The sequence below is a fragment of the Arachis hypogaea genome, chromosome 15 (assembly GCF_003086295.3).
Source record: "Arachis hypogaea cultivar Tifrunner chromosome 15, arahy.Tifrunner.gnm2.J5K5, whole genome shotgun sequence".
Classification (NCBI taxonomy): domain Eukaryota; kingdom Viridiplantae; phylum Streptophyta; class Magnoliopsida; order Fabales; family Fabaceae; genus Arachis; species Arachis hypogaea.
The window spans coordinates 17,932,286-17,949,711 of NC_092050.1; the positions used below are offsets into that span (position 1 = coordinate 17,932,286).

Here is a 17,426-nt window from a genome sequence, read left to right on the forward strand (position 1 = left end):
ATTAGTTAGTAATTTATTTTTCCTTTTGCTATATATATTGTAATTGGTACTCAGTACTCTGTGGTGGTTCTTTTAATCAATTATTCTCTCTTTTCACTTCTTTCTAATTCTTCTTCCATTACTTTAAATTTCAATGACCTGAGAGTACATCACCAACCTTCTTATTTTCTTATAATTATTTTTGTAATTCACTTGAATTTTAAGCTTGGTATCATTTTACATGGTATCAGAGCGAGAAGATCCAACTATGGCAGATAATTTAGCTAATCCGAATGCAAGCCCTTCATCAAATTCCGCTGCAGATTTTGAGAATTTCACCGCTTTCATACGTCAATTCTCTCCGTTCCAGGCACATCTTGGCAGATCTAGTTCCTCTTCTGCAATTTCTGATCCGATTAGCCCTTATTTTCTTCATCCAGGAGAAAGTCCTGGTTTGGCTCTAATTCTGCTTAAATTGACACCTTAAAATTATTATCAGTGGTCGCACGATATGTGGAGAGCACTCAGATCGAAGAATAAGGTGAAATTCCTCGATGGATCCATTCTAAAACCAGGTGAAGGTGATCCTAATTTTGAAGCATGGGATAGGTGTAACAATTTTCTCCTCTCTTGGATCAACCTCTCTCTCAGCCCTGAAATCGCTAAGAGCGTGATGTGGATTAGCTCAGCTCCAGACTTGTGGAATGATTTAAAATGTCGTTACTCACAGAGAGATGTCTTTCGAGTTAGTGCGTTAAAAGAAGAATTTTATGCACTCAAACAAGGTGATCTTACTGTTACCTCTTACTTTGCTATGTTGAAAGCTATTTGGGAAGAATTAGAAAATTTACGTGCTATTCCTAGTTGTGTTGCTTGTGTTAATAGATGTTCATGTGGATTACGAATTGTTCGAGACTATGCTTCTGAGGAATATGTTGTCAAATTCTTAAAAGGATTGAATGAGCAATATTCAAATGTTAAATCACAAATCATGCTAATGAAGCCGTTACCTGAAATCAACACAGTACTATCTATGTTAACCCAACAAGAGCAAGAATTGAATTGTGACCCGTCAAATAGCAACATAGTGACTAACTCTTTAGAGGTGCAAACCTCAACTGGAGGCGGTTCATTTTCTGGAAGAGGCAGAGGCCGTGGACGAAATTCAGGCAGAGGAGGAAATCAAAAATCTTATAGTCGAGGCTACACTTCAAAGTTTTGTAGCTACTGTAATCGAATTGGTCATTTAGCAGAGACATGCTATAAGAAAAATGACTTTCCTACTCACCAAAAGCAGCGAGTAGCCAATCAACTTAGCACTGACGAGATAGTTGAGAATTCTAGTGTTGAGATTGCTGATTCTAACCAGGATAAAAAGAGCGATGATACAGTACTTGTGTTGACTCCAGATCAGAAGGAAACCTTACTAGCACTCCTTCAACAACCACGCATGCCAACTTCAAATAGTGTAAACCACATTACTTCTTCCGCCACCCTTACTCAACCAAAAGGTAGGCATTGCTTGAGTGTATCATCAAATTTTACTAAAACTTCTTGGATACTTGATAGTGGAGCTACTGATCATGCATCCTATATTCAAGAGTCTTTCAAAACTTTTCATTATATGAGACCAGTTTTGGTAAATCTACCTGATGGTTCTACCACTACAACAAACATTTGTGGCACTGTGCAACTCTCTAAACATTTGATTCTTACCAATGTTTTATTCATACCTCACTTTAAATATAATTTGATTTCAGTGTCTAAACTCACAAAGTCATTACATTGTGAATTAAAATTTACTGATTCTTTTTGTGAGATACAGGTACTCCCATCATTGAAGATGATTGGACAAGCTAAAGTCATTGGTGATCTTTATGTGATGGATGCTCAACCTTGGAAACTAACTACACCAGAAGTTAACACACATTCTATAAATGTCACAGTGCAGCAAGATTTAGGAACTCTATGGCATGCTAGACTAGGTCATTTACTATCCAAAAGAATGTCAATCATGAAAAATACATTTCCATTTATTGAATGCATTTCATCATCTCATGTTTGTGATTCTTGTCACTTGGCTAGACAAAAGAAATTGTCTTTTCCCATTGGCAATAAACAATCAGAATATATTTTTGATTTGTTACATATAGATATTTGGGGATCACTCTCACTTTTATCTACTGCTGGCCATAAATATTTTCTTACAATTGTGGAAGATAAAACGAGGTTTACTTGGATTTATTGCATGAAACTAAAATCCGAAACTAGAGTGTTAGTAGAAAATTTTGTTCAAATGGTGCAAACTCAATTTCATAAAGTTGTGAAACAAATTAGAACAGATAATGGGATGGAATTTAAAATGAACTCCTTCTATAACTCAAAAGGAATATTACATCAAATATCTTGTGTTGAAACTCCTCAACAAAATGGAATTGTTGAGAGGAAGCATCAACATATACTGAATATTGCAAGAGCACTTTTGTTTCATTCTAATCTGCCAAAATGTTTTTGGCACTATGCTATGCAACATTCAGTACATTTAATAAATAGACAACCAAGCACCTTCTTGAATCATCAAACGCCTTATGAGGCACTTTTCAAGAATAAACCAGATTTGACTCATCTCAAGGTGTTTGGTTGTCTTGTTTTTGCTACCACTTTGAGTACTAATAGAAGAAAATTAGATCCTAGAGCTAGAAAATGTGTTTTTCTTGGTTATCAATCAGGAACAAAAGGGTCCATTTTGTTTGATTTAAAATCCAAAGAAATTTTTATCTCAAGAAACACTAAATTTTATGAACACTATTTCCCATTCAAACAAATACCAAGCACTGATTTTTCTATAGATCAGCCTTCAATTGAATCATCCAATTTTGACTCTTTTGCATTCTTTTATAATAACTCTGCATATACTTCTTCATATGAGCATACTCATGGCATAATTGCACCTCACACCATACACACTACACCTGATTTATCTGCCACTTCTACATCACCTATGGCATCTCTTCATGATATAACAGATTCTACATCAACCGCCACTTTAGACTCAGCATCTGCATTGGCACCATTGGAACATTCATCCATTCATATTGAGTCACAATCTGCTAGTAATATTATAATGAAATATTTTAAAATTTTTACCAATATAGACAACATGCATACATAAATCGAATCAACTCAATTCAATTTGCATGAAATTCTAATAAATCGACTCATTCTCATTTGATTTACTACCAACCTCTTTAAATCGAATATATCATTCAATTTATATAGAAATGTGGTTATAAGAGATTATAAGTAGCATTTTTAACTTTGAAACATCTTCGTAATTTTTATTTTCAGCTAGTTTAATTACGTTTTTTTATCCTCTATCTTATGAATTTACTTTTGAATTTTAATATTGGGTTTACAATGTCGTTTACAGTGTCATGCCTCCTCTGCTTTTCTCGTTTAACTGTCATTAAAATGCAGTTAATAAGAGACCTTTTGGGGTTCATCAAATGGTGTAACTATGAACTGAGTTTACGTAGTAGCAAATGATACACCCATTTGAGACTTGATTAATTACGCAGCTATACTTCTCTTGCTAAACATCTTGGAATTTGGAATAATCCCAACAGCAGGATCAAACAAAATGTAAAAGGTGACATAACTAGGCCCTAAACATACTCACATATCATTTACAAGTGGGTATTTATTCTTCTAGTTATCTGTAAGAGAATTGAAAAAGTACAACCGTGGCAATGCGATCATATGCATTATTGTAAGAAGACATGAACTTGTGTTCCGAGTTTGCAACATTTGAAATCGCACAGAGGAGGGCGGAGGGCAGGGACATTACTGCTCGGAATCCGACTGCATTGTTTGTATAGGTGGGGCTGTCACTACGGCAAGCTTCATGTCGGTCGGTGCATTATCCCCAGATCTTTCGCGAATCTCACGGTACTCTTGACAGATGGCGCACAAATGACAGAAAAAATGGGTAACAAAATCCCCACAGGGTGCTTCCTTCATAAAATGAAAGAATACATTATAGCAAAGAAATTTTAGATTCAGCAATTCTTATAAAGATAATAAAAATACATGATAGATTATGACAGAACAAACAGTTATAAGGAATATGCTTCAGATGAAGATGCCTATCCAAGTGTTTCAAGGTACGCAAAGCAATTTAATACAAACACCCCTGAATCTACACTGGAAGTTTTTCAACCAAGTCATAGAAGTATGCTACACCCTTTTGCATTTATTACGCTTTAAGTTTAGTTAATTGTTGAATTCACCGGCACTTGGAAGTACTTGATACTTGCTGTTTGTGAAAAATGGAAACCAGGGTATTTCTTCCTCTTTCCCTACTAACATATCTAAACAGTTCATTTATCCACTAAAAAATCCAAGTGCCTACAGTTTTGAGCTACAAAAATCCAAATTGATCAACCTGCAATTCAGAACTATTTAATATTTTACATAAATTTTAGCAAGCATTAACTTGACAAGCTGTGTATTGACTGAGTGTAAAACTTAAATTAGAGACTTGGAAGACTTAACAGTTTAAAAAGTGATCAAAAGTTTGAAACATAATAAAATGAAAAATCATGTTATAAGAGCTCAATTAAGTTTTCAATATCATTACCGGCAAATCAAACTTTGTCCTTAAGGTCTTGCGGTAGTGACAAGCATAGCACGAAACAAGGCATCCAGGTAGTGCCAAACACAATCCATCAGTTAAAAAGCAGCAGGCTGTATTAACCACAGACCATAACAGAAAATGTGTAACACATGATCCCAGGAAGGTTCCAGAACCCAGAAACTCAGCATTCTTCCCAAAGAGAAAGCATGGACAAATAAACCCTATAAAGCCTGCACCCATTGTGACATAGAGAAAGTTAAATAACACTTGATACTGCACAATTTATATCATACTTTGAAAATGTGGATGTTTAACCAACAACTTTATTCAAATAGGCCATCTTCCTACTTAAGGGTCTGATCTGATTCCTTTACCTATGTTTTCTGCCTTTTACGTCAAACACTTTAAAACAACGTTGGTTTTAAATCTTGATAGCATTTTTAAGAATTCAACAGACAAAGATAACAAAATAATGTAGATATACAATTGAATTCACTAACAGGATCCACCGAATGATGTCCATAATAAGGATTCAAATTCCAAATAACAAGGACACAATGATCAAATTTCCTTAAACATAATTAAGAGGCACCTTTTTAATAATCCCTTGCATTAAATAAGGGTGACAGGTTAAGGAAGTAGTAGCATACAGCTCTGCATATCATCGCAACAGGCACAGATTCCAGAAGACCACTGAGTCTGCATCTGGTTTGATCCATCACTACTTGCTTGTTGTTCGCCGCTCTTCTGTGGTGTGAGATTCGCTGCCTCCAACTCCGATTGGCCCAAAGGTATGTAAGAAGGTGGCACATAACCATGCTGGTTCTTCATATTGTTTCTACAATGAACAAGTACATAGTTTAAATTCTTCCTCAAACAAAATTTATGGAACCCTAAGCATGAAGACTGAGAAACCATGCTTGCACCCAAATTCCATTAGGCATATCAAAAACGGAAAATTAAGAATCACAACATTTACAAAAAGTAAAATAGAGCACACAATGTAGTTTAGTGATCATAATGTTAGCACAAAAATAACGAAACAACAATGCATGGACGAATTTTCATTATGATTCCATCAGATATGTGTTAAAAAAAATGACCTGAATCGAAAACGGAAACGCTGGAATCCAGCTGAGACCGAAGAATTGAATGTCAGAAAAAGCACTTCAAAACGGGGAACATACAAAACCAAAGCTAGGCTTATAGAGAACAAAATCCGCAAAGCTGAAATTGCATTAGGTTTCATGAGGAGAGCTATCTTACCTCGGCAATAAGGAGTTGAAACGCTTTATTGAGTGGGGTCTCAAATCTCAATCTCGAGGGTGTGATTCCTGAAAAATCTACAATGAATTGGCAAATTATTTTTATTTTTCGCTTTCTTGAGCGAAAATGAGGGTAGCTTGTCTGGAACCATAGTTGTCAGAACCGAACCGGTTAGGCAATTGGATCACTGGGTCATTATTTCAACCGATAGATTACTGGTACAACCAGTTGACTTGGTCCCACATAAATAAAAAAAGAGTAAAGCATACTTTTTGTCCCTGAAGTTTGGCAAAAGTTTCAAAAATACGTCTAAGTTTTATTTTGTTTCAATTTTGTCCCAAAAGTTTTCGATTTGCATCAAATATACCCTTGACGGCTAAATTTTTTTCAAAAAATTTAAGACCAATCTAACAATAATGCATGAAAATTATGCTTAATTTGTTTGTGAGGGTTGTTCTTATGAAATTGTTGTTGAATTAGTTTTAAATTTTTTGAAAAATTAGCCGTCAGGGGTATATTTGATGCAAATCGAAAACTTCTGGGACAAAATTAGAACAAAATAAAACTTAGGGGTATTTTTGAAACTTTTGTCAAACTTCAGGGACGAAAAGTATACTTTACCCATAAAAAAATATAAAATAGTCAATAGAACCTATATAAACATGGACAAACAATAACACTGTAAGCAGACTGAATAATTGGATTTGAATTTCAAACTTAAAAACTATGAATAGATCTTGAACCATATGTATAATATTTAGAACAATGAGGAACACACATTCACTTGAATATCCAACTATTTACTAACAACAGGTTTCTTACCAGCTTCTTGGACCACCAACTTAAAATTTCATCAACAACAAAATTGCATAAAAGGAACATAAAAAACCAGCAACTACATAAAACAAGTCAACCCTAAACAGCATCAATCAACCCTAAACAGTAACAATTATGAAAAAAACAGCCACAATCATGAAACAACAACAAAAATCAACCATTAACCATTTAAACCTACATTAAAAGATATAAACAGCAACAATCACCTAAATCATGAACTGAACTAATAAGCAATTCGTTGTACTACTTTTGCTTTCAATGGATTCCAATTTAGAAACTTGTGCTTCCTTTGCTTAATTTTGATGTATGCTTTTGTTTTGATAGCTAAGTTGATTAAATTTTTGTTTGATGATGCATCTTGCAGTAACAAAATTACACAGTTTTGGCAATAATTGTTACAAAACCAGTGCTTTATGTAGAAATATATTTGTTGTAGGTAGAAACAGAATCGGTTTTATCTTTGTTTTCTTCAACTAAAACTACGTTTTCTTTTGTGATACACTCACAAATTCAGATATGGTTATACATTTTGCAGGAGAAGCACACTCACAAAATTAATAGAGAATAATTAAAAAAATAAAAAAAAAACTCACCTCAGGAGGGACGGAAGCTGAGGAAGATCGGCGTGGGATCTGAGCCGAGAGAGAGAGAGAGAGAGAGAGAGAATGAAGCTGCTGCAGATCTGAGAGTGTCGTGTTTCGCTGTTTTGACGGCTTCGCTCAAACCACAAAGAAGGAATGGAGTGAAACAGCGAAGGCGAGGTGACGCAGTGAAGGCACAGGGACGACGCGACGCGAACGAAGGCGACAGATTCTGACGGAGGCACAGACCACGCGACAGCAGTGAAGGCGCAGGAGCTGGCGGACGCAGACGAACCGGCGACCGTGCGGTGAGAGGAGAAGGTTGAGGCGCTGCGTTCTCCCCTTTGGCCCGTTTCAGACTTTCGGAGAGAGGGAGTGTATTGCGGAGGGGGATCCTTAGCTGGGATTACGTTTTTTATTTTTTATTTTTTAAATTGAACCGGTCCGGATAAACCCGCCAATTCACGTGTTTTTACAATTATGCCTGATCGGTTCACTGGTTTTTCAATTCGACTGGCCGGATCGGTCCGTTTTTTATAACTGTCCGGAGCTACTGGGAGAGAAGAAGGCAAGAAGCAGAGCTGCAACTTTTTTTTTTTTTTTGGACAGTGGAGCTGCAACTTGATCCAAAGACGAATGTGTTTTAATTGGGCCCGACCAAATAAGTAAATTAATTAGCCCAACAAAAATGTAAATCTTATTGGGCCAATATTGTTGTCTTTTCTTGTGTTCTAATAGGATCCTTCATAAACTCCAAAGTTCTGGAAATCAAATCCATCGTTGAACTGTTCTACCTATCTATTAATTTATCGGTTTAAAAATTTAATAAATTTAATCATATTTTAACCGTAATAACAAAATTATAACAAAAAAAATTATATAAAATTATAAATAAATTATACAAAAATATAAATATATGTTAACATAAAGTTTAAAAATATATAAATTAAAAAGTACAAAATCAACTAAAATTTTATAATGTCGTATAAGTATAACATAAGACTTAAATAAAAACAAAAAATCAAATCCCAATTCATAATATTATATATTATACGATATACAAAAATATTTATTAATTTAATTTAATATCTTAATTCTTATTTTTAAATTTTAAAAAGTGTATTTTATATATTTTAATTTTTAATATATAATTTAAATTAAATGTATTTTATCTATTATTTAAAAATAGATATAATTTATGATAAAAACATAAAAATTTGACAAAAAGATCTTTTGAATAAAAAAAAATCTCATACTAACCTAAAAGCAAAGACAAAGAACTAACCTAAAAGTGGTTGGTAACAAATAAACAAATAAATAAAACTACTAATAAAGAGAACAAAATTTAACTCACAATTTATTATTTTACTTTAGATCTTTAAAATTAATTCGTAATACTACTTTTGTTTAAAAAAATAAAAAGAAGTACACTATCTTTCGTAATACTACTCATTCGTTTTTTTAATTAAAGTTATATGTTTAAATTTAAAATAATAAAAATTATAGTACATTTAGATTTCATTTTGTGTATTCAGTAATATATTATTAGTTAGTGTTTATACTCTGATCCAAAAATAAAATTAGACCTAAATGAGGTCCAACAAAAAATTTCTGTCTCGCCTGCACCAACCCAACTTCTGTGAGGTCGAGCACAATGATAGGAGTTCAATTTTATCTATTCAAATAAGAAACTGACTCTTAAAGATATTTCATATTCATCTAGAAGGGAGATCTCAGCAACTTCTCTAGAAAATGAGAATGGTTATCCACATCAATAGTGGTTATCTATTCTACTATAAATATACTAACACTCTCAATATATTCATAATCCAATCTACTAAAAAACCTGCTTTGAATCCTTGCTAACTTAGGCATCGGGGTCCCTTGCAGGTACCACCACCCACCTCCTCACGAGAAACTAGGATGGCAGCACCTCGGCATCAGCAAAAGTCGGACACTGCCCTAACAGGAGTTTGGACCTCACGTTCAGAGCTAAAAGCAATCCCGTTTTAGGTAACTCTCGGGACATTGGCGCCGCTGCTGGCGACCTAAAAGTCTACACCCAATCATGGTGGACAATCGATTTGAGAACGGTCACACGGCATCTGAATCAGAACCAAAACCTCATAACGATGACTGAGCACTCGTGATACCTCCATGACATTAAAGAGCGAATGGCCCCCACGGAGAGGGTATATCGGAAAATCCTCCACCACGGCTAATTGATGTTGACCAAGAGCATAGGTTTGGATTTCACAATAAAAAATAGGATTTGTCCATTGCAAGTATAGTCCAAACCCAACCAATGATCATCAATCAAATGTTAAAATTCAAATCAAAATAACTGAGAGTAATTAAACCTCGGGTCGTCTTTCTCTTGGAGTTGCAATTAAGTGTCTATTATTGGCTATGAGAGAAATGGGGGTTGGAAGATTGTAATTGGCAAAAAATGTAAATGGCAAGAAATTAAAGTGCAAGAAGGTAGCTTAGCATGCAAGAAATTAAATGAAGGCAAGTAAAGAAAGTAATAAAAGGGAAATTAAATGCTAAAAGGAACTCTTGGCAAGGATTGGGTAACGAGGGCTTGCTATCCTAGTTGTGGACCACAAACATGGTTATTGTGTGTGAATTAATCCCAATTAGTCAATCCTACATCGAGGATAAGTCAATTAGGCATAATTAACCTCAATCCCTAAGTCCTAAGTCAACACTAAGGGGGTCACATAGAGTCAAGGGAAACCAAGTTAATTAACAACCCTCACACAATGTGGAATGGACATCCACCACTCAAGTTCACCCAAACACCCACATTCCCAGCCAAGAGTGTGAAAAACTAAGCAAAAATTCAACCAAGTATTTTGTCAAACACTTGGTGGGCATGTAAAGAAAGTAGGGTAAAATGACAAGAAATAATAAATGCTACAACTACCAAGCAATGAAAGTAAAGATAGCAACTCAACAAGGCAATAAATGACATAAAAACTTAAATTGCATTAAATGTAAATTAAGATAACAAGAGTGTGCATGAACATAAAAATAACTAAAATGAGAAATTAACAAGATAAACAAGGAAATTAAGACAATAAAGTGAAGAAAGGTAGAAGAAACTAGATCAAAATAAGAATTAAACATAGAAATGACAAGGAAGTTAAACTAAAAACCCTAGGTTCTAGAGAGAAGGGGGAGCTTCTCTCTCTAGAAAATGAACTACATTATGCTAAACTAAATCCTAATTGCTCCCCCCTTGAAATGGAGTGAGGCCTTATCTAATATAGGAAGAATTAGCTTCAGAAGGTCCAAAAACTGGGCTCTGTAGGCCCAGATATCGCGCGATTTCCATTAAGTGAGTCACGTGCTGGGACCTGTGCGGACGCACAGACGTGTGCGTCCGCACACTCGGCTGAATTTCCACCTGTGCGTACGCACAGAGGGTTGTGCACACGCACACATGTTAATTTCCTCCTTGTGCGTACGCACGCATACTTGTGCGCACGCATGCATGACTGTGTGCTTCTCCTTTGTTTTCTTCATGTTTTCTCCCTTTTTGCATACTTTCTTCCACTTCTACCAACCTATTCTTGCCGTTAGGACTTGAAATCACTCAACAAATATATCATGACATCGAATAGAATAAAAGTGAGATTAAATTGCTCAATTTAAGTACAAAAACGTCTGTTTTCACATTTAAGCTCAATTTAGGGATTAAACACGCAAGTATGCTATTTTGGTGAATAAGTGTGAGTTTATGTGATGAAATCCATCCAATTCAAGCTAAAACATATCGTCAAATATGGGCTCATCACTAATCCACTCAGAAGTTCATCAACCCGAGGATGAAGAACCCCTCATCCAACAGAGATCAAGGGGCTTGTACACAAGCACCATGGTCGATTAGAGCAACTTGAGCAAGAGATTGATCGACAAAGAGAAGTGGAAAGAGATTTGCAAAAAGAGGCACGAGGCCGAAGAGAACTAGAAGAAAAGCTCTCAAAAATAGAGGCCGACCGTAGAAGCGGGGTACTCAGGCTGATCGGGGAAAGTCCTCTTAGAGGAAAGGATCCGTTCATTCAAGAGATCATGCGAGCTAGGGTTCCTAGGAACTTCAAAAGTCCCGACATGGATCTCTATGACGGAACGACCGACCCAAGGCACCATCTTAGCAATTTTAAAACTCGGATGTACCTAGTTGACGCGTTCGATGCAAATCGTTGCAAAGCTTTCCCGACGACATTAACCAAAGCGACGATGAAGTGGTTTGATAGTCTACCACCTAGGTCGGTAACTTGCTTCAACGACCTAGCAAAAAAATTTCTCACCCGCTTTTTGATCCAAAAGGATAAAGTCAAACATGCTCTAGCCTACTGGGAGTTAAACAAGAGGTCCGAGAAACCCTCCAAATTTACATGGAGAGATTTAACAACGCATATTTGGAGATTCAAAATCTACCCACAGAAGCAGTGATAATGGGGTTGGTTAATGGCCTTAGAGAAGAGCTGTTTTCCCAATCTATATCCAAGAGACTCGACCTCTTTGTATGAAGTACAAGAATGGACAGAGAAGTACATTAACATGAAAAAAATTTTTCCAACTTAGAGAACCAGTTCCAAAGTCAAGCCCCCTACCAAGTTCAGGACAAAGATAAGGAAGCAAAGAAAAAAGAGGAATACGGCTCGGAGAAGTCTCGAAGATATCATAACTATACTCCGCTCCGGGTTTCTCTTGTTGACATCTACAGAAAAATCTACCACACTGAAAAACTTCCATCTCCTCGTCCTATTAAGCACAAGAAATCCAGAAGTCGGACGGAGTATTATGAGTATCACAAACCATATGGGCATTCCACCAATGATTGTTATGATCTAAAAAATGTTATAGAAAAGCTGGCCAAAGAACGTCAGCTAGAAAGATATCTCGCAGAAAGGTCATGCGATCTAGGGAAAAGGAAGAGAGGCGATGAAGACGGAAATCGAGGAGATCGACCACCACAAACCCCTAATAGGCACATTCACATGATTGATGGAGGGTTTGCAGGATGAGGCATAACGAAGTTTTCTTGAAAAAGGCATCTAAAAGAAGTCTACCAGGTCGACGAGGAAAATGAAGTTCCAGACTTACCTACAATCTCGTTCACTAAGGAAGACGCCCAAAGGGTGACTCCTGGTCATGACGATCCTGTTGTGATCACTATGATACTTGCCAGTGTAAAATTCCATAGAACTCTGGTATATCATGGGAGTTTGGCTGATGTATTATTTAAACCTACCTTTGACAAGCTCGGGTTAGATGAAAATTAAAGGAGTTGAGGGCTTATCCAGATAACCTCTTCGGGTTAGGCGATACGCCCATCCGACCTCTTAATTTCATCTCACTGCATACCACTTTTGGTAAGGGTATGAAATCAAGAACCTTAAGTATTGACTACATTGTGATCGACGTGGCATCAGCCTACAACATCTTAATAGGTCGGACAACCCTAAATCGACTAGCTACAGTTATTTTCACACCTCACCTATACATGAAATTCCCAACTTGAGATGGAATTGACACTATAGATGGAGACCAAAGATTGGCAAGAAAATGTTATAATGAAAGCTTGAACCTACGAGGGAGCATAAAGGGTAAATAAGTCAATACAATTGAGCTCGGCGGTGTCCGAGCACGAGAAGAACTACGACCACAACCTAGTGAAAAAATTGAAGAAGTTCAAATCAGAAATCAGGCAAAAAAATAACAAGTATAGGAGCCAACCTGAGTAAAGAATTAAAAGCAAACCTCATTAAGCTCTTACAAAAAAATTCCAATCTCTTTGCCTGGAAAGTCTCCGATATGCCTGGGATACATCCTGACCTTTGTGTCATACACTTGATGTCTACCCGGGCTCACGACCTGTTTAGCAAAAGCGACGGAAGCTCCGCTCTGAAAGAACACAAGTCGTGGAAGAACAATTTCGGGCTCTACTAGAAGTCGGGTTTATAAGGGAGGTAAAATACCCTTTGTGGTCGGCTAATGTGGTACTTGTGAAAAAACAAAACGGAAAGTGGTGGATGTGTGTTGATTATATCAACCTCAATAAAATTTGTCCTAAAGACCCATATCCCCTCCCAAGCATTGATGCATTGGCAGATTCAGCTTCAGGATATAGATACCTTTCCTTCATGGATGCATATTCGGGTTATAATCAAATTTCGATGTACAAGCCAGACCAAGAGAAGACCTCTTTCATCACTCCAAAGGCTAACTATTGTTACGTGGTCATGCCTTTTAGATTAAAAAATGTTGGAGCCACATATCAACGACTAATGAACAAGGTATTTTTATCTCACTTTGAAAAATTAATGGAAGTATATGTGGGCGACATGCTTGTCAAGACTAAGGAAGACGTTAACTTCTTGTCCGATTTAGCCGAAGTATTCAACAAAATAAGAAAGTATAGGATGAGACTAAATCCCTCAAAATGCACCTTCGTAGTAGAAGTCGAGAAGTTCTTAGGTTTTATGCTCACCCAAAGGGGTATTGAAGCCAATCCGGACAAATGCAAGGCAATATTGGAGATGAAAAGCCTGACCTGTCTAAAAGAAGTCCAACAATTAAATGGAAGGCTGGCAACCTTATCCAGATTTTTGGCAGGATCAATTCTGAAGCCTCTACCCCTATTCTCAATACTCAAGAAAGGAAGCCGATTTGAATGGACTCAAGAATATGAACAAGCCTTTCATGACTTCAAATATTTTCTAAGTCAACCACCAATCTTCACCCGACATGTTCCATGAAAAGAGCTCGTATTGTACTTAGCAATTGCAAACAAAGCTACAACCTCAACCTTAGTCTGAGAAGATGAGAGCAAACAGCAACTAATCTATTTTGTCAGCAAGGCTCTACAAGGGGCAGAGCTAAACTATCAAAAGATAGATAAGCTCGCATATACCATTGTTATCACTTCTAGAAGGCTCTAACCTTATTTTCAAGCTCATACTATAAAAATCCGAACTAATCAACCTATGAAGCATATTTTACAAAAATGGATACTGCAAGCCAGATGCTACAATAGGCAATAGAGCTATCAAGTTTGACTTAAGGTTTGAAAGTTGAGCAGCCATCAAATCTCAATATTTAGCCGACTTTATGGCCAAATACACTGAAGCTCATAGAAGTCCTGCAGCTTGGAACTTATACGTAGATGGATCATCCAACAAAGCCAAAAGTGGAGTAGGAGTTATTCTGGAAAATGAAGAAGGAACTCAGATAGAACTTTCATTAAAATTTGATTTTCCAGCCTCCAACAATCAAGATGAATACGAAGCCTTACTTGCTAGCTTGAGACAGGACAAAGAGGTCGGGACAGTAAAGTTGATTGTGTTCAGTGATTCTCAAGTTATAACTTCTCAAGTTAATGGGACCTATGAAGCTAAAGATCCCAACATGAAGAAATACTTAGAAGAAACACATGAACAATTAGCTCAATTTTCAGAAGCAGAAATCTGACATATAGCTCAGAAATCCAATGTCCGAGCTGATGTCCATTCCAAATTAGCCAACACCAAGCCAGGGGATAACAATAGAAACTTGATTCATGAGACTCTATACACACCATCTGTAACTAAAGAAGTCGACAATTCGGACAACCCATATCCAATCTAAGTTTAGGGTGGATGACTCCTATCATCGAATATCTTAAGTTCGATAGTATCCCCAAAGAGAAAAGGGAAGCAAGGAGGCTTATAAGGGAAGCCCAAAACTACACCTTGGTTCACAACGTTCTCTATAGAAGAGGAATATTCACACCTCTATTAAAATGCATCCCGACCTCCAAGACTACTGATGTTTTAGAAGAAGTCCACAGCGGCATATGTGGAAACCACCTAGGAGTACGGTCACTAGCTAAAAAAGTGATCCGAGCTAGCTTCTTTTGGCCGACTTTACAAAGGGAGGCAGCCAAATTCGTTAAAAAGTATCCGCCTTGCCAAAAGCATGCTAACTTCTATGTGGCTCCTCCAAAAGAGCTCATCAGCATCACCTCGCCTTGGTCATTTACAAAATAGGGCTTAGACCTCCTCAGGCCATTCCCGCAGGCCTCTGGACAAGTAAAGTACATCACAGTGGGTATTGATTATTTCACTAAGTGGATTGAGGTAGAATCTTAGGCAACCATCATAGCTCAAAAAAGTCAGAAATTCTTCTACAAGAACATTGTCACCCGGTTTGGAGTCCCACACTTTATCACTACGGAGAATGGAACTCAGTTCACCAACTCAGCCTTCAGAAGCTTGGTGGCAAGCCTCAAGATTAAGCACCAGGTCACGTCGATAGAACACCCCCAAACCAATGGACAAGCAGAAGCTGCGAATAAAGTCGTGTTGGCCGGGTTTAAATGCCGACCAAGATGCAAATGGAGCATGGGAAGACGAGCTTCCTCAAGTCTTGTGGGCATATCAGACAACTCCCCACTCAACAATGGGATAATCTCATTTTCGACTTACTTACGACATAGATGCCATGATACCTATAGAAGTCAATGAAGAATCTCCAAGGGTCAGATTTTATGACGAGGTAGAAAACATTCGAGCTCAAAAGGAAGAACTTGACCTCCTCCCAGAAGTCCGAGAACAAGCTCGGATAAAAGAAGAAGCCTTGAAGCAAAGAATGGCCTTAAGGTACAATAATAAAGTTATCAAAAGAAGCTTCGCCACAAAAGACCTCACATTAATCCGAAAATGATATCGAAACACAGAAGTCGAGCGAAAGAAAGTTGGCTACAAACTGGAAAGAACCTTACAAGATCACTGAAGTCTTAGGAAAGGGTTACTACAAAGTATCCGACTTAAGGGAAAACGAGCTCTCAAGGTCATTGCACGCATGTAACCTAAAAAGATACTATAGTTCGAAAGCGCACATTGCTCCCTGGTGTACTCTTTTTCTCGACTTCATGATTTTTTTCCGAAAAGGATTTTCCTGAAGGGGGTTTTAACGAGGCACCATAGTGAGGGCTAAGGGTTAAAAGAAAACTCTTAGTAGCAACAAAACTTATGTAAATCATTTTCTATTAATAATAATTCATCTTCTCATAAAGTTTTTCATTTCAAATGCACTAATTTAAGCTCGAAAAATTGCAAAAATCATTGCCCGACCTACATGGTCAGCAAGTTGAAGCGACGAGGTACAAACTAGTTCAAGAAGTTCTATAAGTAGATCGTAGTCCGACCTCACTCGAAACTTAAGAGCCTAAAAAGGGGTGAATCTAAAATGAATCGCTAAAGTAACTTGCTAACACCGACTATTTAAAGTCGAAATAAAACTAAGGGAAGTACATAGTCCCGATCTTACGCAAAGATCAACAAGGGACCAACTTACTTTAGCTGACATCTTCCACAACTTGGCAAAAACAACACCAAAAACTTATCAGAAGTGACTTAATGAAAATTTTCCTAAGTCATGACAAGATAAAGAAATAGCTGTGTGATGCGGTATTTTACAACCATACTTACTTACCGGCAAGTGCACCGGGTCGTACCAAGTAATACCTTACGTGAGTAAGGGTCGATCCCACGAGGATTGATGGACTAAGCAACAATAGTGTTTGATGGGCTTAGTTAGACAAACAAAAATTGGTGTTGAGATGCAGTATAAAAGACATTAAACAATATAAAAAATATTGAAGAAGGGCAAGTAATTAAGTTGGGAATAATATATGGAGACGGCAGTTAAGGTTTTAGAGTTATCTATTTTCTGGATTTGACTTTTCTTATTAACTAATTTTAATCATGTAAGATTTAATTTATGGCAAACTATTTGTGACTAGACCCTAATTCCTTAGATCTTCCTAGTCTCCTCTAAAATTCATCAACTGCCAATTCCTTGGTCAATTAATTCCAATTAGAGGGTGATGATCGAATCCTAGTTTATATGCCACAAGAATCCTAATTATTCAAAGATAAAGGGATTATATGTCACGTATCCCGTTAAATACAAACAATTAGAAATTCAGGATAATATGTTTTCAAGTTATTGTTCAAGTAAAGAGCTTTTCCAAGTTTTACAAGAACTCAAATAGAACATGGGTCATACTTCCGTTCCACCCAAATTCATAAAATAAAGAACGAAAACAATTATTGAAATATAAATCAAACATG

General features: G+C 36.8%; 1 protein-coding gene across 7 annotated transcripts; it reads right to left on the reverse strand.

The window, feature by feature from the left end:
- Positions 1-3,469: 3,469 nt before the first annotated feature.
- LOC112749770 (protein PLANT CADMIUM RESISTANCE 10) lies at positions 3,470-7,745 on the reverse strand. 7 transcript variants are annotated; one of them, XM_025798148.3, is made up of 5 exons: positions 7,312-7,745; positions 5,882-5,958; positions 5,266-5,453; positions 4,619-4,845; positions 3,470-3,989 (listed from the first exon to the last, which is right to left on the reverse strand). In XM_025798148.3, exons 3-5 carry the CDS (start codon positions 5,444-5,446, stop codon positions 3,882-3,884), a joined length of 516 nt encoding a protein of 171 aa, XP_025653933.1. In that variant the 5' UTR covers positions 5,447-5,453; positions 5,882-5,958; positions 7,312-7,745; the 3' UTR covers positions 3,470-3,881. The 7 variants fall into 7 exon arrangements, with proteins under 7 accessions (XP_025653933.1, XP_025653929.1, XP_025653931.1 ...); XM_025798144.3 differs by having other exon boundaries at positions 3,470-3,993; XM_025798146.3 differs by having other exon boundaries at positions 3,470-3,993; positions 5,882-5,949; positions 7,312-7,695.
- Positions 7,746-17,426: the final 9,681 nt, after the last annotated feature.

Coding starts and splice junctions, on each gene's coding strand:
- LOC112749770 (XM_025798147.3), bottom strand. CDS start 5,446: ATGAAGAACCAGCATGGTTATGTGCCACCTTCTTACATACCTTTGGGC. Junction 4,846..5,265: donor TTGCGATGATATGCAGAGCT/GTATGCTACTAC, acceptor CAATGGGTGCAG/GCTTTATAGGGTTTATTTGT. Junction 3,994..4,618: donor GGACAAAGTTTGATTTGCCG/GTAATGATATTG, acceptor CATTTTATGAAG/GAAGCACCCTGTGGGGATTT.